This window comes from Pocillopora damicornis, chromosome 13 (assembly GCF_964200805.1).
Source record: "Pocillopora damicornis chromosome 13, jaPocDami1.2, whole genome shotgun sequence".
Taxonomy (NCBI): domain Eukaryota; kingdom Metazoa; phylum Cnidaria; class Anthozoa; order Scleractinia; family Pocilloporidae; genus Pocillopora; species Pocillopora damicornis.
Window position 1 is genome coordinate 19,078,554 of NC_142682.1, and position 22,032 is coordinate 19,100,585.

At 39.3% G+C, this 22,032-nt stretch overlaps 3 protein-coding genes across 7 annotated transcripts; 1 reads left to right on the plus strand and 2 right to left on the minus strand.

Annotated features, from left to right (window-relative positions):
• Nucleotides 1-4,258: 4,258 nt before the first annotated feature.
• LOC113681890 (uncharacterized) lies at nucleotides 4,259-7,714 on the minus strand. The gene is made up of 2 exons (XM_027199022.2): nucleotides 6,471-7,714; nucleotides 4,259-5,728 (listed from the first exon to the last, which is right to left on the minus strand). The coding sequence occupies exons 1-2, from the start codon at nucleotides 7,030-7,032 to the stop codon at nucleotides 5,286-5,288; spliced, it is 1,005 nt and encodes a 334-aa protein (XP_027054823.2). The 5' UTR covers nucleotides 7,033-7,714; the 3' UTR covers nucleotides 4,259-5,285.
• Nucleotides 7,715-14,512: 6,798 nt separating this feature from the next.
• Nucleotides 14,513-20,634, plus strand: LOC113681884 (ELMO domain-containing protein 2). Of its 5 annotated transcripts, none has more exons than XM_027199012.2 (10): nucleotides 14,513-15,026; nucleotides 16,277-16,445; nucleotides 16,748-16,776; nucleotides 17,273-17,370; nucleotides 18,006-18,135; nucleotides 18,214-18,322; nucleotides 18,727-18,751; nucleotides 18,863-18,931; nucleotides 19,400-19,533; nucleotides 19,996-20,634. In XM_027199012.2, the coding sequence occupies exons 2-10, from the start codon at nucleotides 16,301-16,303 to the stop codon at nucleotides 20,187-20,189; spliced, it is 933 nt and encodes a 310-aa protein (XP_027054813.2). In that variant the 5' UTR covers nucleotides 14,513-15,026; nucleotides 16,277-16,300; the 3' UTR covers nucleotides 20,190-20,634. The 5 variants fall into 5 exon arrangements, with proteins under 5 accessions (XP_027054813.2, XP_089047611.1, XP_027054815.2 ...); XM_089191485.1 differs by having other exon boundaries at nucleotides 14,518-14,801; XM_027199014.2 differs by having other exon boundaries at nucleotides 14,980-15,106.
• A 268-nt stretch (nucleotides 20,635-20,902) lies between these two features.
• Nucleotides 20,903-21,983, minus strand: LOC113681885 (transmembrane protein 187). The gene has a single exon (XM_027199016.2). The coding sequence runs from the start codon at nucleotides 21,915-21,917 to the stop codon at nucleotides 21,135-21,137; it is 783 nt and encodes a 260-aa protein (XP_027054817.2). The 5' UTR covers nucleotides 21,918-21,983; the 3' UTR covers nucleotides 20,903-21,134.
• Nucleotides 21,984-22,032: the final 49 nt, after the last annotated feature.

Genomic DNA, 22,032 nt, shown 5'->3' on the forward strand with positions numbered 1-22,032 from the left:
ATTTTGTTATTTTCATTATCTGTTAAGAAAGAATCATTGATCCAAGTCAATGGAAACATACACCAATGCAACAGGAAGTAAAATTATAGAGGAAATGACAGTGGCTGGAGAATTAGAGAAAAGAACGATCCGCTATCGATGGCTGAGCACGTTTACAAGAAACCACCGAGTACAAAAAAGAGGTCAAGCTATAACGTATCTGATAAAAGCCCATATTTTTTCTCACTTCTTTTCGGTCTCTCCCTTTCTTTGCTTCTTTCTTTTTCCTTTTCTTCTTAGTCTCTGAATTTTGCCTGCATGCTCAGGATTTAACCACATCCTGAATTTTCACTTTCACCTTTAGAGGCGCTGCCAAATGTGGCCCTTAATGGATAGACCTCAGTCAGGGAGAAGGCATCACGATTTTGGGATTTCCGTTCTCCTTCTTTATTAAAAAGCTCAGATAAGTTTCATTTTCCATTCATGGAAAGTAATACAGTTTACCCTATCTGACCTTCTGAATTAACCTCTTTCTCGGCACATAAGGAAGAAGGGAATGATTTCGACTCTTAATAATATACGTGCGATCCGCTTGACCGACGAGCCTAGTCTATATCATAGCTGTTTCAAGCGATCTGCTTTGATGATTTAAATCAATCAATTAATCATTGTTTATTTGCTCCGTTCACGATTTGATGTACTCATGTGGGCTTTAGTAATATTTGCATTGGGCAAATTGCTAGAGCGCTGATTATCATTCATTTACAAAGGATATAAAGATTTGAATAAAGAAAAACAACGAGCACGGAATGTGAAATAAGATCAAACATGGCGTCTCTTTACTAAAACGCCGCGAGGATGGTTTATTTTTATCCCACTTCAAGCGATCAACCATTCTACGTTTCAATTAACGCCTTTTTAAACAAATTATTATTGTCTTAGCTAGCTATTTAGTTTGGCATTTAAACAGGTTGGCATAAAAAGGATCCGATCAGCAGTTTTGTGACCGGCGTTTATGTATCTGGGTCTCACTTTCTTCTGTCGACGGCCTCCGACCACATGTAGTTTCGTAAAAAGACGCTTCAAACGGCCCATGAAGGCTAAAAAATATCACAAATGCGTCGATTAACTTTACATTTAACTTTATTGAGGTATTCAGACCGAGGTGTAATTTAGATATGCAATTTTCAGAGCTTTATTCATAACCCTCATAGATTTTGTTCGTCTCATGTCAACAATTACTAAAAAAAAACGCACCTTTTGCGTTTCAAATAATGCCTTTTAAACAACTGAGTGAGGTCTGTAGTTAGCCAAAGAATCATGCATTTGTTGTGTACTTATACGAATTGGAATAAATGTATTTCGTAATCTAGTCGTTTTGTGAAAGTTAATGGCGCTAGCTGGAGCACTTGGCTGTGTCACAAAATTGTCATATTTTTATCTGGGCGTCAGTCATCAGCGATAAACATACGCACTTATTCGGTGTTACGACGAAATTTTATTTCCATTGTGTCGATGGAGATTTATTTTTCTCCAACCAACAGCACATGCACTATGCAAGGAAAATTGGATCAAATGGCAGAGTAAATTTAGATACAATTCTACCACACCGTAACGTAATTGGGTGTGATTGTCTAAGATATTTAATCTCTTCATTTGTTTCTCTCGAGTCTCGATCGGTGTTCTTTAATTTTGAATAACCATATGACAGGGAACTGGTGGACAAAACACTGAAAATGTTGAAAAGAAGGGAGCAAGGTTAAAACTGCTTCCCGTAATACTGGTTTTGCAAACACATTTTTCTGTATTGGTTCCAGCTTTTTCCTTTTTTAATTCAGTTTCAATGGTCTGTTATTGATCATAGGGCAAGTTCGTGTTTATGTCTTGTGGTTTCAGAAGGAAGGGAAGTTGTCATTTGCTGGAGCACGTGATCATGGCCGGATTATAGCACATGAGTAACAAGTGTGGAACAGACTCAGACAGTGGGGCATTAGAGCCTCTTGATCAAATACCGAGAAAAAGGCCATAATTTGCATCAAAACCGAAAAAAAGTCTTGAAAATGATGATCTAGAGCAGCATAAAATGATGAAATCTAAGAGTTGGACGAGCCAGAATTAATGATAATAATAATTATTAACGAGCGAAACAAACTGGCCTAGCTGTCGCCAGGGCGGCCGGTTTACAGTGAGGCTCTCAATGTGAGTTGTAAATTTGTCATTTGTTATTTTGCGTTCATGACAAGCCCCTCCTTTCAAGAGACAACGCCAACAGTTTTATGTCCTCATACTCATTTCAATTAAATTCTCAAAATGCTGATACAAAATTCTCTTTCAAGACACTAAACTCTACCCCTACTCTCTGCTTCATAAGGAGTAGCAAAGCGTGACAGCTTGCTTGTCAGTCAGTAGAATCAAAGGAAGATGACGAGTGTATGCTTTTTTTACATTAGGATAGGCATTTCCAGCAAAACGAATGCCCCCTCTAGGGTTCAGCTTATTGGTTGCACGAACCACCGAGCCAGCTCTTGACCGCGTTTGTAATGTCGAACTCACAAAGCCTGCACTCCTGTAGAAACACAATGGAACGATTGTTAACATTGCTGATTGTATATACACAAAAATTAAGACATTCAGTTTCTGACGCAAGAAAGATGTTATGATATTTGGTACAAGTATTTAAATCTTGTTTCCAGCTTACTTCAGTAGAAATACCACTGGAAGCCCTGATAACAGTTTGATTGATCTGCGCCGGGATATATTTCTTTCAAGAGAATATCTATAGTTGATATCTCCTCGTTTCTTTGCATTTATTGCACTCGATACGAGTTCATGATCGGTCAAAATGGAAAACAATTAAGTTACGATCGCCCGGGTCCTTACTCGCTCATGATAGTCAGTACAGCGTCTCTATAAAATGTAACCGACCGTCTCGAGATTTTTTTAGACGACTTGAACAATTAGGGAATTTTCTGAGATGAGGGGAGCCATTTTGAAGGGTTAAGAAAGCTTCTCTTGGCCATTTGATGAGCCTTTAAACTAAAACATCAGGTCAGGAAAGTTGTAAATTTTATTTAAAAAAGATGCTGTTCCTGATGTAGGGATTCTTAGCCTGAAGTTTATGCCTCATTTTCAAAGTAGAAGTCTCTGTTACATGCAAAAAGAAAAATAAACTTCAGAGAGTGTCTGAAATTGTTGGCTTCTCTTGTTGCATCTGATTTTAAAGTGAAAGCTGGCACTGAATAATTTGAGTGTACGAGGTAATAGTATTCTATCTTGGAGACCGGAATCGATGCTGGAAACAACGCTTACACAGAATTTTGAGTAGGCTATCTGGACGCACGATGGGCAAACCGGAATAAAACATCTAGAGGAAAGGAAAATGATACAACTGTAAAAAAAAGAGGAGGATCCAGGAACAATCCTGTGATCATCCACTTTTGGCAATTACCGGATGGGCTCGAACCCGGTTCCTTTAGATCCGAAGTCCAGCTCACTATCGTTGAGCCATAATCGCACCCGGAAATGATTAGGGGATCAATAGGATATTAATAGAAAGAGCGTACCTTTGGTCATGCGCAATCATACAGAACTCCAGTGAAGCTCCTTCAGTCTTCCGCCGGATATAAAACGGCTTAGAGATGGCCTTAGATCGCAACCCCCTTTTAGTGATCGATCATGCTTCTTCTCTTGGTATTTCTAACATACCCTTCTTAACAAATTATTTTAATTCATAGACACTGACGTTTGAACAGAGCCAGTAACATCCACGGCATAAGAGGTAACGTAACTCTTCAACAAAATCAAGATCCCCTGAATTATTCCTCCATTGTAGGCATATAGGTGTATATCATGATGATGAAACGTTTGCTCTTCTGCTTACATGACTAACATGAACAATTCCCGACACCAAAGAAAAAAGCAGAATGAGACAAGGGGAAACACGGAAAGAACGAATATTTAGCAGGGTAACTGGCTACGTTAAAGGGGGTAAGCGAATGGTTAAAGCTCGAAAAATCAGCTTTTAGAGACTCTTTATAGTAGCCAATTTACATTATCAACCCAGCTGATACGCTTTAACACTCTATAACGCTCTAAAGCTGACGATTTGCGCGTTGGCCCTTTGTCAGCTTTGGAAACTCTTCACCTTGGCCAACTGACATTATCACCTCAGTTGATAAAACCAAATTATCTCGTTATACCCCTCTACCGACACAGCAACAGCTTCTTTGCCAACTCTTCCCCTACTGAATCATTTGTCTAAGAAAATTTTGAGTCCGGCCTATATCATCCTTCATTGTAGGTATCATTTAATATTCAAAGTGTGTTGATGGGCATCCATGCCTCTTTTACATGCAAGATTCTCTGCTTCTATAAATCAAACACAAACAGACATGGTCATAAGAAAAGATACAAAATACTTCTTCATTAATGTTTTTTTCTCCTCTCCAAAAGGGATGACCAAATCTGGGCTCCATAGCCAGCAGCTGATAGGGAAATGAACCCTGGCTGTTCTTCCTCAGAAGAGAAGGAATGAATACCAGACTTACAAGTTCATATATTTCATATACTAGTGGATGGTTACATTGGGAATTCCAGGAGATTTTGAAAAAATGATCATTGTAATTTGCTACTCACTCAGTTGTTGTGATAAGTCTACAGACAGTGCTTTACAAACAAATTAAACACTAAATTACACTGTCATGAATTTTCTGTATGCCTTACAATCATCACATTAAAGGTTCTGGTATAAAATATTATTTAAATTGGAAACATTTTGAAATTCTTAGATTTTTGACCACTAATTTGTGATAGATGCTGGGGAGCACATCATGCAGTTCCTATAAAAAAAATTCCAGACAGAGTGCATTGGATTTTTTTTCCCTGTACTCAAAACAGTCAAAACTTTTGGCATATAGGTAAAGAAATGTGGTTTGAGCTTAATTGCATAATCAACTGGCATATAACTCATTACGCTTGAATAGAAATGTAGTCATAACCATGATTCATCATCCTCTCTTATTCATACTCTTACACTGAAACAAGAAAATGTCTATTTTCATGCGATCAAACCTCATTCCTGGACTCTATCCTAGTTAGTTCATGTACCACATTTTTGCGCTTAGTAATGAGTTTCTGAACCAAATAATTTAAAAAATTAATTTCCCATGTAGTATTATTATGAAATGCATTCTAATTAAATGAAATCAATGTTTGAATTTATGAACATTGTAAATGCTTCCTTGACATTATGCAGTGATACAAATGTCTCTAAATATCCTTAGCCAGGGCACAATCATGACAGTTAATTATATTTCATGCCAATTAAATGAGGTATCCAACCCTTCATATTCAATGAACTTCTTGCGTTTGATGGTTTCAATCATCCAATGACCATATTTTTGCACAGGGGTACCCTCAGGGGGAGGCTTAAGAACTGGAGACCTGTTTATGTCAGTGTGGTAACTGGGTTCCATAAAAAAAGGCACAGAGTATCGGTCAACTCCAATATCCACAACACGATGACGTGTAGCCTTTAGATGACCTCCACAAAACTGGACCAGAAGATCTCCAATATTAACAACCAGAGTTCCAGGTCTGGGCTCAACTGCCTTCCACTCACCATCTTCCCCAATGACCTCTAAGCCTCCATTGTTAAATGTTTCCAAAAGAGTTATCAAACCTGTGTCGTGGTGATCATCGCATGTCAAAATCTTACCATCACTTGATATGCAGGTGTTGGGAATGGCATCTAGAGAAAGAAAATTATTGCTATTAATATTTGGAATTAACACACTAAATGAGTGGTGGGATGGAGTCAAAAATGTATGGTAGCAAAGGAGTACCTAGTGCTCTGTGCACCCTAACTAATGGCATGTCCTTGAACATCAATTAAGCATCATAAGTTACCAAATACTTATTTCTCCATAATTAAAGTCTGTAGTGTGACCACAACTATTGTACCGATTTGTGTTATATAAGATAAAAACGATCCCTCATCTGCCAAAAATGGTACCCCCCCTTCCCATAGGCATCCATTAAAAAATCATGTGTTTTGAAGCCTCAAAATCTCCCCCTCCTGGCAACCTTTCCAGGGCAGTTGAACTTCTGAAGATTAGTTTGTTCAGATTCCTGCCCCCTGGGACCAAAGTTGTGTTCAAATGTACAGCCCAATGTTTTAATAAAAGGCAAAATCAGAAACCCTGCCTTCCTAATAAGTAACCAAGCTTGAAAACCTAGACCTGGAAAACCTTTTCTTCTGAGCTATTTGCTTGAAAAAATGAACTCCTTGTCTTTAGACACTTCCATCTTTAAAGATATGAAAAGATATGATACTTGTGTTCTACTGGAAAGACTTGACACTTCTGGTTAAGAAGACTAGTCTGCTTGATATTGTATTGATATTCTGGGGTAAAAAAACCTGTCGTGCTCTCTCACGGAAGTTAAAGGGTTAAAACCGTCTAGCCAACATTTTGGTCTCTACCTAGGCATACCTCCGCGAGGGGGATAGTGCAGAAGTCTGAGAGTTGACAACGGCTTCTTTACGATCATATCATCAAAACAGTGCTCATCAAAACCCAAACCAAGAGCCAGGAGACGGATCAAGTCTACAGCTGCTCGGTGCATCGCTTTGAAATAAGTTGTTACAATTTCCTTGAACGGAATGCCTTCTTCGATCGGCCACTGGGGGTTTTCATACAGCCTGTTACCATTCAATACGTCGGGATCGTCTAGCGGAAGCGTAACGCCGCATTCGAAAGCTTCTTTATGACTCGAATTGTTAGGGTCTTCTCCGGTCGGAAAATATCCCCTGTACACGTTCTTGCAGCTTTTATTCCACCTCTTCCTTGTTACCTCAAATTTTTTTTCCAGCGGTTGGGTAAAGAACCACTTGCACGCCCCCATCAGACCATCGGGATCGACTCCCTCGACATTCTCGAGAAGAAGGAAGCCAATCGTACTCATGACTTTAACAAGATCTTTGGCAAACGCTTCACGATCAGTCTTTGCCCTTGTCATATCCATAAGTGGTAAATTAGCTACTTTTGTCTCCATTTCGTCCAGCGAGAAGGTGCTGAGAGGGTTTGTTCCAGTGTTGTTGATCGTTTATTACTGGGATACCTGTGGTAGCCCAGTCATAAAATGCCTTTGTTTTTTTGTCGTCTCGAGACACGAGGTTTGTCGTCTCGAAACACGAGATTTTTGCCCATAAAACTCTTTTGTCAGTCGTTTTGTATTTCAACGAGTTTGGATTACGATCATCTGGAGCATTATGGCGCAAACGCTCAAAATACTTATAGACGCATACAGAAGTCGTATTGTTCGCGGCCAATCCACACAAAAAGATGTTATTTAGCGGTAATTTTGGAACGGACCGAATCGCGAACGCTTGAAAGCCATGAAAGCATTGAATGCCTTGTATGTCTTGTATGCCAAGTATGCCAATGTCTTAGTTGAAAACGTAAACTCGTTGTGAAAAGCAAAATCTGAAACCAAACTGCATATACTCTATGCAATCTATTGAACAACACTACTACCGTGAGACTGAAGAACAAAATTCAAATGGATGCAAACTGCTTGTGAAGAAAGACGCCATGCTGGATTCACTTGATGCCAGGGAACGTAGCTACGATAACAGTGCGAATGGTATTAATTTCACGATCAGAAAGTTGAATCTTATGTTTGTTTTCATTGTAGTTGTATGGATATTCTTTTTAATAAATACATGATCTAAAATCCCGTGTTTTTTGTGTATAATGTTATTATGTTAAGTATTGTTTACGCAATTGTCTTGTCACAGGCAACCCAAGGTCACGTCTCGAGAAAGAGCCAACGATTAATTCACGAACGCGTCACGCGTTGTGTGAATCAGAGTAAGTTATGCTAGGAACCGTTGAAAATTTGAACACGTTATAAGGAATAGTATAGGGAACGAAATATGGTCGATTTACAACGATAAATATTTCGAAATATGAAGATTTTTCTCGTAAAATCAATAAAACTTACTCATACCCTGTGTATCCGTTGTAGTTTCTGGCGATTGTTGCCGTTTTAAGCTTACTTTACCATCACGTCATCTACTTTTATTACATTGGTAAAATCTGTACAGACATCACACCAACCAACTCGCGCGCAAAGTAAGAAGACTATATTGAAGGCTTGAAATAATATTGCGATCGATTTTCATTAAGAAATGGGACAGGAATATTCCACAATAGTGCAAATAATCGTGAAGGCGGATCGCAGAAAAGCGATTGCGTGACGCTCGGTAAGCTGTAAGATGACATGTTATTATATACCAGACGTAAAATCTCTTCAGAGTCTTAGTCTGCATTTTGTACCTAGTCTGCAGTCTATATTTTTTTATCTGGTCTGCAGTCTGCTTTCTGCATTTTGTACCAACAGGTATCCGTGGCTCCAATACAGTTTATTTTTGGTTACATTTATTTGCAAAACACACATTATCTACCACAAAATACCTGTGAGTGAGGAAATTCGACATTTTCGTTCTTTCCCACATTAATGTTCTCTCCTTTTGTAAGAATGTAGACATCACTCACAATGTTTCAAGTAATCCACCCACCCTACAAAAAAGTAACTCTTGCATGCATAGCATGTCTATGTTTTGAAATAGGTGTATGCCCTTGGCCAGACTTAAGCGCACTATTTTAGTATGCTAGTCCGACATCTGTAGTATCACTACACTTAATTCCAAGGATCCAGTACCATCCAGGTATCCCAGTTACCCTGCTCGCAGGGTCTAGTTTAGATATCAATTGAATATAAATATTAAATATTGTGTAAACATTAAATACTATAAGTAATAAGATAAATTGCAGTTAAGTATATTACACATGATTCTGATATTTAATAGTACAAAAATTTCCAAATCTAATAGATCTTGAGGAGGTAGGTACAGACACAGTTCTTCCTGCCCTAAGGGCATATGGTCTTGAAAATTGACATCGCGGTACTAAATTTCGTAGTAGGTCAGAAGAGTAGTAACTCCGCTTAAGGAAAGTGACGCACGCATCCTCCCTCCTCTGGCATAGATTAATTAAGCCTGACTTCTTAAGCGCGTCCTCATAACTCATAAATGGGAAAATGATGTTTAGAGCCCTCTTTTGAACCGACTCAATTTGATCACTCAAGTACTGCGTGAGGCCAGCCCATACAGGACTTGCATACTCCAAGACAGATCTGATGATGTTACAGTAGACCAAGATAAGCTGCCCATCAGTTAAACCACACTTCTTAAGAGCACGTATTGCATATAACCTCTTGTTTCCTTTCTTTACAATATGAAATACATGCTCGTTCCACGTTAAGTTATCTGATAAGTGTACCCCCAACTGTCACAATTTTCCATTTAAACTCTTTATTCAATAACGCAACAGCTACTACATGACAACATGGGCGAAATCAAAATGGCGGGTCCGATACCACGTTTTTTTCCCACAGATCCGATGGGAGCGCGTGGTATGACGTAATATGACATCCCCCTTTCTACCGATGTAATAACAATAATAACGACAAAAAAAAAATGGAACTTATCATATCTCCAGAACATTACAATACTGGTTGAAAGGATATCCCTCCTGTGCTTATACTTATAAGTCTATTCTTTAGTGTCTCTACTGTTATAGATCCAGCCTTTGTGCAGGTGTCACAGTCCTCCCAGATCTGGTCACATATCCTCCAGCTATATCTGAGGGTCCCTGGGGGATGTTGTTCAGTGGCACTGTTTCGCCAGATCCTGGTCTGGGGGCTGCACCGTTTTTGTGCGATGTCTGTGTGTGACTGACTGGGGCAAGACTAGTTGTCTGCTGAGGTATCTCAGAACCTTGGTATACTGGGGTTTCCACCCGCTGGCATTGTGTTCCCCTCACTGCAGTTGTGTCTGGTTTCAGTTGGGCCCGTGTTCTTCGATAGGTGGTACCTGTACTGCTGGATCTGATGATGTAAGATCTTGGCTGTTTGGCGGGTTTTACAATAGTGCCAGGTTCCCAGGTTTGTGAGTGGTGGTTGTACGTGCGGATGGGTTGGTCAGCTTCGAATGGCTTTTTGGGTGGTCCTGAATGCTGGTTGTAATAGTGGGCTTGTTTCTCCTGACGGGCTATGAGCTTACTTTTCATGACCTCATGGTGAGAGTGGTTGAGGAGGACTCTATGGCATGCTGGTAATCTAGTTTTAAATTTTCTGTTGGTGAGCAGTTCTGCTGGGGATTTCAGCTGGTGATCCAAGGGAGTGGCCCGGTATGATAGGAGAGCAAGGTACGGGTCCTCTTTATTTTCATCGCACTTTTGGAGAATGTTTTCCACGGTCTGGACCATTCGCTCAGCAAACCCGTTGGATTGGGGGTATAGGGGGGAGCTAGTAATGTGTTCTACCCCGTAGACGTTCATAAAATGCTTGAATTCTGCCGAACTGTACTGCGGTCCGTTGTCGGTCGTCAACTGCGTAGGGATGCCGTGTTCTGCAAAGATGCTCTTCAGATGGTTGATAACTGCAGATGACGTGGTGCTTGTTAGTCTCCTGATGACAGGAAATCTGCTGTATTGATCTGTCAACAGGAGGTATTGCTGCCCTCTAAATTCGAACAAGTCCGAGCTGAGTCTTTCCCATGGTCGGTGTGGCGGTTCTGGCTGTAGTATTGGCTCTTTCCTTGCTTTATTTTGGTATTTCTGGCAGGGTTCGCACTGGTTAACTTGGTTGATGATTTCCTTTGTAATTCCAGGCCAGAAAACGGATGTACGTGCTCGTAAAAGGCATTTCTCTTGCCCTAGGTGGCCTTGGTGTATGATGTTCAGGATTTCAGGTCTGAGAGTAGGAGGTATCACGATGCGGTCTCCTTTTAGTACTAAGCCGTCCTCGATGGTCAGCTCTTCTCTGAAATTCCAATAGCCATGTAGCAGTTGGGGGCACTCTTCTCTTTTCTGTGGCCATCCTTCAAAGACCATTTCTTTTAACAGAGACAATACAGGATCCCTCCCTGTTTCGTCACGGATCTGTTGTAGCTTCGTTGGAGTTGCAGGGAGATGTTGTGTGACGTGGTGGACATATATCTCTGAAAGTTGACTGCTGCTAGGGGTAGGCTGGGGGCTGACTCTTGAGAGAGCGTCGGCTATTGGTACATCAGGACCTTTTACGTAGTTGACCGTAACGTCGTATTTCAGGGCTCTCATCAAGAACCTCTGTAATCTAGGTGGGCAACTGGACAGTCGCTTCTTGAAAATCGCCTCAAGAGGTTTATGGTCAGTGTTTACTGTACAGTGCTTCCCAAAAATGTAGTAGTTAAATCTCTCTAGGCCCCATACTACACCAAGTGTTTCTCTCTCAATGTTGCTGTAGTTTTTTTCTGTGTCTGTAAGTGCTTTGGAGGCATAGCATACAGGTTGCCCCTGCTGCAAAAGGACGGCGCCTACTCCTTTCTGGGAAGCGTCAGTTTGAATGACAGACTCGATGTTTGGGTCAAAGTATCTGAGGACTCCCATTGATGTGATTTCCTGTTTGACTTGGTTGAATGAGTCGTCGTGTTCAGGTCCCCATACATATGCGGTGTCCTTCTTGGTAAGTTCTCGCAGTGGTGCTGTGAGGCTAGCCAATCGCCCTGAGTATCTTGTAAGGTAGTTTACGAGGCCTAAGAAGCTTTGGAGGTCTTTGCGGTTCTCAGGTGGGGTCATCTTCTGGATTGCAGATATCTTACTGTCATCTGGTTTGATTCCATCCTGGGTCCATTTGTGGCCGAAAAAGCTGACTTCCTGACATTTGAGCTGTACTTTGTCTTTGTTGAATTTGATTCCCCTTTCCCTGGATCTGATCATGAGGTTTACCATGTTCGCATCGTGCTCTTCCTCTGTAGCTCCGTATATGAATGTATCGTCTGCAATGCCGGTGACTCCTTTCAGGCCCTCCAGTGCTGAATCTAAGTGTTTCTGGAACACATCTTGTGATACAATAAGGCCAAAGGGGAGCCGGGTGAAACGGTATCTCCCGAACGGGGTGTTGAAAGTAGTCAGGTAGGAGCTGGCTTCGTCTAATGGTACATGCCAGTAGCCCTTTTTGGCATCAACTACACTAAAGAATTTGGCACCACTAAGCTGTGTGACTACCTCATCAATTGTTTTGGTGTAGTAGTGTTCGCGTTTTATTGCCTTATTTAGGTCACGTGGATCGAGGCAGACTCTGATTTTGGTGACTTCTCCTTTGCCGTTGGTTGTTTCAGAGAGGACGACGCTATTAACCCAGTCTGTGGGTTCGCTTACGGGTATGAGCACTCCAAGTTCTACCATGGTGTTGATTTCCTTTCTAAACATGTCTCGAAGGTGTACTGGTACGGTACGTGGTGCGTGGATGACAGGTTCAGCATTGGAGTCTAGGGTGATGTGATAAGGTTTCATATTGAAGGTTCCCAGGCCTTCAAAGCAGTCTCCGAAGTTGTTGAAGAAGGTTATCCTGTCCAGTGGGGGGTATGTTTCAGTGTCTAGACGGCTAGGGTATCTGCTGGTCCTTTGGTGCGGTTTGCATGGTCTGTGTTCTTTAAGGCGGGTCTCTTTGTCTTCTTTGGAGGTTTCTAGGCTGCAATTAAATTTTACCAGCTCAAGTTCCTCGCAGGTTTTACAGCCAAGCATTGTAGGTCCTGGTACGTCAGTAACATTGAAAACGACTTCTTTAATGCTGCCATTTTGATGGACGTATAGTGGACAGGTTCCAAGGGTCTTGATGGCGTGGCCTCCATACGCAGTAATCCTGTGGTGTGTTGGGCCAAGGGGTATCTGCTGGGAACTGCGGTTGAGTCTGTCATAGTCGTCTTTGGAGATGACATTAACTTCTGCACCAGTGTCGACCTTGCAGATAATAGGTATCAGGTGTGTATCATGGGGGTCTACCGTGACTTGTATTTCAGTCATGACTTTGGTGCGTTGTTTTTCTTTTTGTTCAATGCTTGCGATCATTGAGGTACTGGGGCTGTCTCGGGCTTCTAGTGTTCCCTGGAAGACTTTGTCGTAGCTTGTGCATTCACTTGTTACACCATCAGGTTGTTCTTTTTGTAGGGTCATCACATCTGACCTTGTTTTAGACTTGCAAACTTTGCTAAAATGACCGCGTTTGTTGCAGTTGAAGCATTCTACTCCAGTGGCTGGGCACTGCTGGTCTTTGGTGTGTGGTGTGTCTCCACATCTGTAGCACTGTCTTAGGTTGTTGTCACGTCGTCTGTTTCCTCTACCACTGGTGTACCTTTGGTGGGGCTGGTTTCTGGGCTTGTTTCCTCTGCTGATTGCATTGACTTCCCCTTCTTCTTGCTTTGGGTTTGTAGTGTCACTCATTGCTTTTAATTGCATCTGGGTAGCCTCATCAGTTCGTGCAATTTCTTTTGCCCTTGCAAAGGTTAATTCATTACCGCGGGCAATGCATTTTCGTCTGACCTCTTCCGAATCGGTGCCGAAAACTAATGTGTCACGCATGAGTTCGTCATGTAAGTCAGGTGGGTAACCTGAGCTCTGTATGAGTAGCCTTGCTTCAGTCAGGAAGGTGGCTAGGGGACGATTATTCTGTTTCAGACCTCGTAGATAATATCTGTTCAAGATATGGTTTGCTTGTGGTTTAACATGGTCTTCGAATCTTTTCCAGTATTCTTTCAGGTCTTTTTGTTGGTCTTCGGTTAGCGACCAAGTGTTAAATAAGTCTATTCCGTAATCGCCTGACCATAGCAGCACATATTTGCATTTTTGAGTGCCGTCTCGAGCTTTTAACGGTCCATCAAGTAGCAGTTCACACTTTTGGCGGAATCTCTTGAATCTAGTTAATAAATCTGGGCCAGGGGTCCAGTCCATTTTTGGTACTTCAAACCCAACCAAGTCGCTCATTTTTGGCTAAATTGCACGATAAGACAGGACTTTGTAGTAAACACTGTAAAATCGTACGTACCGGTTTTCTTGGTTGTTCTAGCGGTGAGAATTCCTCTATTGGTGTAAATCTATCCCACTTCCGACATCCATGTCACAATTTTCCATTTAAACTCTTTATTCAATAACGCAACAGCTACTACATGACAACATGGGCGAAATCAAAATGGCGGGTCCGATACCACGTTTTTTTCCCACAGATCCGATGGGAGCGCGTGGTATGACGTAATATGACACCCAACAACTTGTAACAGGAAACCTTTTCTATTATAGAATTACCAACAGCTAAAGGGGGTGGCGAAAACGGGCAATACTGTAAAAACGTTATGCACATTTCTTTGCACTTCTTGCTGTTGAGAACCATTCCCCTAGAGAAAGCAAACGAGTAAATTTTGGACACAGTAAAATTCAAGTATGAAGGAGAAAGCCCAGGGACAAACTTCATAACTGTAGTGTCATCTACATATTTAACTCTATATTTACAATTAAAGGCTATACTGTTCACAAGAATACAAAACAAGATAGGGGCCAATTTAGTTCCTTGGGGAATTCCGCCATTCAGCTGTATTGTTGGGGACAGCACCGTCCCCACCCTCACCCACTGTTTAAAGTGTTTACAGTGTAGAGGTTTGTTATTGTGCAATCCTCGAGTCGTTGCTTTCATGGTCATTATTTGCATCCTCAAGAAACGGGCTTCGTGCACGCTTTTATGTATCTTTTTTTCTTTCCGACTAATTTTATTTAACTCTTTTAACTTTTCAAACCCCTACCATTGCAAATATGTGGGAAATTCGGATTGCTTTGCGGAATCAATCTGGGAGGTTGCGGGGTGCGAGCCGCTTTTTTTATACGTCATAGTTTCTGGTCAGCAGTTCAGTGATGTCTCGTGGGAAAGAGGAAGTGAAGAAGCTGGAGAAGGTGAAGAGCGAGCAAAATTTTTACTTTCATGGTTGGTTTACGTCAATAGGAAGTCATCTACGTCATAAAGAGCAATTTTGGTTAAAAAATTCTAAATTTGGTTTGTCTTGAATGTGTAAATCCGTTTCAAACTTTGGGATTACGCCAACCTTTTCCGGTCGATTGCGACCTGTAATTTGTGGGCTGGTGCGGGCGCCATATTTCCCGTTCTACTAGCCAATTGAGGTGAGTAAAGATGACTAAATGCACACTATCTGGTGAATAGACTTTGTATGAAGGATTGATTTTAAATTCATGTGAACCAGGTTAGTGAATTAATACGGTGAGCGTGAAAGCCTCGCCGGAACAATTTTGATATCTGATCATGATTACGATCGATGTACTGGGAAGTCTTTGTTGTGTTCCGGTTTTGTTTATGTGTCATTACGATCAGATCCGATTCCCGGGCATTTCAGTGAGACGTTGTAGATTTAGTGGTATAGGCGTGGATGGAAATGCATTTCATCGTTTGAAGACATGTCACAAAAGCTCCTATTTATCACACCTTTCCTCAAAACAATTATTCTTAATCGACACATACCGGTTGAAGAAGTATCTGTCTACAGGCTGACACGGTTCATCACCGAACTTTTACATTCACTCATTGATTCAGTTTTGCTGTTTATTTGTTCGATCTAAATCTTGGAAACACTTTTTTGCCAACATGTCCAACAGTGGTATGGTATGATAAAGCGTTATTATTATAGTTTATTTTGTATATGTTTAGTCGGTGTCAAGGAGACTTACCTGATAGCTTTCAATTTCATTCTTTCGTGCTGGGCAAAGGATAAACAAAAATTTACATGCGAGAATTCCACTTTTGATTTTAACATAGAAGCTTAATTATTCTAAGGTGGACAACTTTAATTTGTAAAAACTATAAAACACAAAATTGTAGACAATGACCTAAGATGGACTTTGAGCATACGCATCCTCAGATGTATGTTTGGACAAGTTAGGTAATTTTCTTGAATATATTTCTCAGTTTTATAGATATTGTCGTAGGCCCTTGAAAGAAAGAGAGCTGCCTTGAGTGGTCTTATAAGCTGGGGTCTTTGAAGTTTACTCAGTACGACAGTAAACCTCTTAAAAAAGATAGAAGTTCCAACAAGTCATGTAATTTGTGTATTGAAGATTTTAATTATATACTAAGTCTCAAGAATGGTTTACATTTGTTTGAATTAGGATTGACAAAAAACTGTAGGGGTCTTATATTTTTGGTAAATCTTGCTTTTGCAGGAAGTGTCACTCTGTTAAGCTTCAGACTCTAGGCTGGGGCTAAAATGTACACAACAGACAACTTAACTTGAGGGAATTTTATTTTTCTCTCGCATTCATTAACATTTCTGGAAAGTTAATTAATTTTGAAATAGGAGCAGTATTCCTACAATAGTCAAACAGAAATACTGACTTTCTTTTTTTTATCTGCTTTTTAGAAATCAACAGAAGAGATAATAAAAATGGCTGATTTCTGGAGATACCTTTCATTTTATTTTTGGTACCGTCGAGTGATGAAGATTATTCTTCATTTTTCTACTGGCCAATGTGAGTTACAGCGAATTTGTTACAAGACAAGACATGGAGCGTTGAGGACTGGCCAAGTTGGTAAATAAAAATATAAAAATTGAGAAAAATAATTTATATTGGAGTCTCTTTTCATCTTTAATTTTCTAGAATATTCAACTGGAGATGAATAAGGGATGCTCTTTCACATGACTTATGAGAGGTTCTGTTTTAACAATACACTTAAAGATCTTTATTTTTCAGATGGGAGACCCTGAACTTATTTGTCTTTAGGTTTTTTCATTTTGATCAAGCTTAAGTAGAATTAGAGAAATAAATACTTTAAACCTTTTTGAATTATTTATCTAACTTTTTTACTTTTAAATGTCATTTAAATTCAACAGAAAAATCATTGAGGCAGTCAAAATCCAAGGTTAGTTATTGATTGATAAACAATAGGTTATAATGGTAATGTTGTGGTTCAATTTTATCCTTGGTTCAAATTTTATTTTCTTTTGTTTTTGGGTATTGTAATGTACAATAATGAGTTTGAAACAAAGGCAAATAAAATTTGAACCAAGGATAAAATTGAACCACAACATTAATATCTATTTAAACCCTTTGACAACTTATTTTTTATCACTGCACCATCCCACTGAAGCTTTAAGGTGACAAGAAGATAGAAAAATGTTGGCCAAGAGATATGGTTTGATCAAACTCCAATTTCTCATAGCTACACAAGAAAGTTAAAGGAAAGAGAATTGATAAAGAGATCTAAGAAGTAAAGGGGTTTAGTAATTCACCCATCCCTGACTTCATTCTCTTCCTACTGTGTACACAAGTGTAGAGATTGTAGCTTTTTTGGAAGACAGAGGGCAAATGGTGTAATTTTTAATCAACTAATTTAATCTTTGTTCTCGAATTGCTAGGAACTCTCAGATTTAGTGGATGCAGCAAATGTGGATATCCAAGAAGCACTGGAATTGATTATAGGAGTCAAAAAGATAAGAAGGGCACAGGAAAGTGTGTAAGTGGCTTTAGATTATAAGGAGATCTTACTCATACTAAGTGATGCAGTTAAACTTTTGTATGGACAAAAGAAATTACACAGATTGTACTCAGAAAACCATGAACATCTGAAATATTTTAGGAGGTTTATTGGAGACCAGGAAGCTCAAGCAAACGATGAAACCACAAACCAATTACCACTAATGCCTACAGATTAGTGCACTTCCTCTTTTCAATGCAACATCATTCCAGAAATATTTTTGGTTTTCCCTGTTTTAATAGGTTCTTGTTAATAAGTGTACTATTTCAACCAAAGTTTGGAAATGTAGGTTGCTTTTCATCTGCACAAATCTTGACTAGAGGCCAATTTTTATTGAGCTTTTTTTTTCTCTATTAATATTTTTTTATGTAAAGCTTTCTGAAGTAGGTATTCTCAATAAAGATTTACCTGTGAGCTCTTATTTTTAACCATATAGTTGATATTATGTTGTAGTTCTAGAATCTATCCTTTGGGTTGGTTGTGTTCTTTCCAGTTACTGTTATTTAATATGTCTTTTGAATATTAGGCAGATGTACACTCATTTTTTTGTGATCTTTTCAAGGTGATACGTTTTAGTGTGTTTCATATTGAATTTTTTAACCAATCTCTCTCAGTTTTGTGGACTCCATGTCTATCTGCCTGAGTCAGATATGTGGTTATACAGACCTTTGCTATGATGCTGAACAGTTGAGAAAGCAGCCATACTCATCTGATGATGCCAGCCATGAAGAGAAGTTAATGCAGGTGCTGTGGTGTATGAAGTTTGCTCTTTTAAGCATTTTTTGCTGTAAACTGACCAAGTTTTTTTTTTAAATACAATAGCTCTGGAAACTTATGATGCCAGATACTCCACTGAAAGAGAGAATCAGTAAGCAGTGGGGAGACATTGGTTTCCAAGGAAAAGACCCCAAGACCGATTTTAGAGGAATGGGTATGTTGTTCTTAACCCTTTGACTCTCAAGATCTCATTAGTAATTCTATTTACTGTCTGCCATATAGTTCTTGTGATGTAAGTTTGGAGAATTTGGTTTTGGATCAACTAATAATCCCTTAATTAAATTTTTTTATTCTCATCACTTGTCTGCTTGATATTTTATTGATATTGTAAGGAGAAATTCTGTCTTGGTCGCTCATGGGAGTTAGAGGGAAAACCTTTCAAGCCCTATCATCTGATTGATTCTCCTCCCCACCTATTACAAATTTCCTTGTAAATTAGTTTCAAGAATTTGGTGTTAGATCAAGATAACAATTTCTACCAAATAAATTCTAGTGTTCTCTTGACCTTTTTTCAATTTTCAAGCATTTGAATTGATAGGCTACTTTTTTTTATTTCAGGTGTCCTTGCACTGGATAATCTATTGTAAGTATATTTAATGATGTTCAAGTTTAAGTATATTTTGTTTGTTTTGTATTTAATGTGAGCATTAATCTGAGATTAATTTCTTGTTATCTCTTCTGTTTTTAAATTTAGATATTTTGCATTAAAACACACACCTGCAGCAAGGAAAGTTTTGTCTCAATCTCATCATCCACACTTCTGGTGAGCTACATCTGAAAAGTTGCCAATTACTGCGTGTTATTTACTGGGAACAAGTACCTTACCCAAGAAGGGCTCATCTAAGTGATAACCATGATGGTGTTTGACTGAAGTTCAAGGATTCTTGTAGCCCTTTCTTCATTGGCATCAAATGACTAGGGAAATTTTCTGTTACTATTCCTGCTTATAGATTTTCACTTTGATTTTTGCAAGGTACCTTTCTGCATAAATGAATGTTCAATTAATGGTTTGTCTCATGATGTCAGAGTCAGGTAATCAATTGTGTATGGATTGCAATGTTTCAACTGCTAGTCTTTCTCTTTGAGAGATGCTCCTTGAAAGTATTGAAGTGTTTGGTACCATGAAAAAAGTTTATTGATGCGGGCCAATGCAGTGTTCAGGGCACTTACTGTAATCATGTCTCCACCTGTGTTTTTGTTTAACATAATCATGATTATTCTTTGCCCCTAGGTTCTCTTATGCCATTGCTGGTATCAATGTCACTTCACTAGCTCTTCAGTTTTTGAACAAAGGATCCCTTAGAAGTCATTTCTACAACTGCAAACAAGGCAAACCAACAGTAGAGGACTTTCATGAAGTTTATAGTAAGTATTCTTTGGATATCTTGGTCTAGGAAAGGCAGCAACAGCAACTACCATTATTATCATGCCTATTTGAATAACTCACACGGAGGGAAGGTGTACTTTCATGATGGAATGGTTATTAAAGGTGTGGGTTCTTATTAGAATTGAAGCACAAATTCAAGGAAGTTCATCTACTGTACAATATTTTATTTCAAGTTGGTCTGTGTAAGATATCTGTAATGACAAATTTTTTCTGAGTTGAACTGTAGTTCAAGGTAAACTCTACAACTAAGGAATAATTGAAGGGTGACAACATAAATAAGCAATAGAGTGCTGTGCATGACCACAGATAGTGGGGAAGCCATCAATTGCCCCAGTATGAAAATTTATTTTATGGCAAGTTTTTGGTATTACTGTAAAGTACTAGAATTTACTCTCCTTAATTAATGTAGCAAATATATTAATTTTTTTTTCTCTTTCCAGGTTATTTGTTCTTTGAGTTCAGTGCATTTTGGATCAAGGAGGAACCCGAGAGTGTCATGATTTTCAATGAAGTCAGGGATAAATTTGCTGACAATATCGACACACTTCTCTCAGACCCAAATACTGTTTTGGAATTAAAATATACATCCATACAGGATTCTACTTCTTTATCATCTGTATCTACAGTGGGGTGATCTGTTCCCTGAACATTGCATACTATAATTAATGTTTAAATAATATCTGTACTAACTCGAGAGTTTGCTCTCTTCAGTAAGAGTGGGTTGTGAAGCCACACTTCTGCTAGGCAGCTAGTCACTCAGCTTTGCTGTTACTTGAAGAATTGATGCCAGCAGGCTTGCATCCAGTGCAGTATTATTTTTTTGTAAATAGAATCCCAACAACTAAATTGTTTCAAATTTTATATAGATGTTAAATAGGAGCACTATTGTAGAATGTGTAGAAATGTTAGGAGTGTTTTTTCAGTGTTAAGTGATGAAACTTTCAGAGTTGAGATAATTAAGGATTTTAGCAACAGATGTCTTACATTGTATTTTAAACAATGATAACAATTAATGAAAATTAGCAAATTGACTAGATGGTGTAGATGTCCCAACAGCCATTAAAAGACTACTTTCTTCATATAACTCTCAAATATTTGTGTCTGCATGTTTTTTTTTTTTTACTTTAATTTTTTTTCCATGATGCCATGAATATCTTAAGTGATCATATCTACAGTAAATGCTTCCATAGGTAAACACCTCTCTGTGATGGTGTAAACACTGGAAACAAGTTGGTATCCACTGGATTGACTAGTCTCTTGTGAACAAGGATGTGTTGGTATTCTGTTATCACCCAGATAGTGATTGATCACTATACAAGCTGTTTGTATCACTTGTGAAAATTTACCTAGTGAGTTTGGAGTGAACTTAAAAATAGGTTAGTGGGGATGAGTGAAATGATGGGTTGGAAAGAATCTGACAGGAACAGGCTACTTTCACAACATTGTATGTGCTCTGGAAATCTTTTGTGACAAAGCAACCAAGCTGAAATTTCTTATTTGGGCTAATGGGAAAAATCTCACTAAAAGGGTTAGCCACCAGGCCCATTTGAAGAGTTTCCCAGCATATCTTGCTGAGAACTTAAGAGACTCTTTTATCATTCTTGGGCCGCATGTGCAAATTTTTAAAAAAGTCAGCCACAAAGTGGATTTGTCCAACATCACAAACCTTAGACCAAAAATGGCCAGTGAAACTTTGGAATAAAGAGTACTGCGCTAATTGATGATCCGCAAGTTTTAAACAGACAAACCCAGTGCAGCAGATGAGCGCAAGGATCATTGACATTAGTGATGTTACAGTCCCTAGACCGGGTTTTAACTGTGTCCTCAGAGAATAAACCAGGGCAACAAGGATATGAAGACCGAGAACTGCTTCAAAGCCTTGATTGTGAAATAACACGGCAAAGTAACTAAAGACAGAAATTCGCATAATAAATAGATAACGACCAGTATTCCATTGTCCTCGATACACAAACTCGTTCCAGCAAACAAGCCATGCAAAGAAAGGAAGCATAAACCATTGATCAATCACAGCGAACAAACGCGTTTGTGTCACAATCCGTCCAAATTGAACTAAGGCATAAAATACTGACATCCACGAGAACAAGTAGTAGAAGAATGCTTGATCTTTCAACTTCTTTTCTAATTTACGTATCTTCCACAGCCAGTATAATCCAACCAGTAAATAGCCCAAGTTCACTGAGGCATTAGCCGGCATTTTAAGGAACGTAGAAGGATCTCCCTTCTCTGCATAATATTCCAGTCCGAGTTCAACATCAACACGCTCGAAGATCGTAAAAGCCCACACAATACCAAAGGCCGATGCTAGAGGAAAGAAAACATAAAGAGAGGACGACAACAACATTATCAGTTTACTAATGATACGAAAATCCAATCAACCCCTGCCCTCTTGAATTTCTAAGGCCGAAAAGCCTGGGAACGAGCTCATGTCAGCGGCTACTCGATAGAGTACAAGCGTA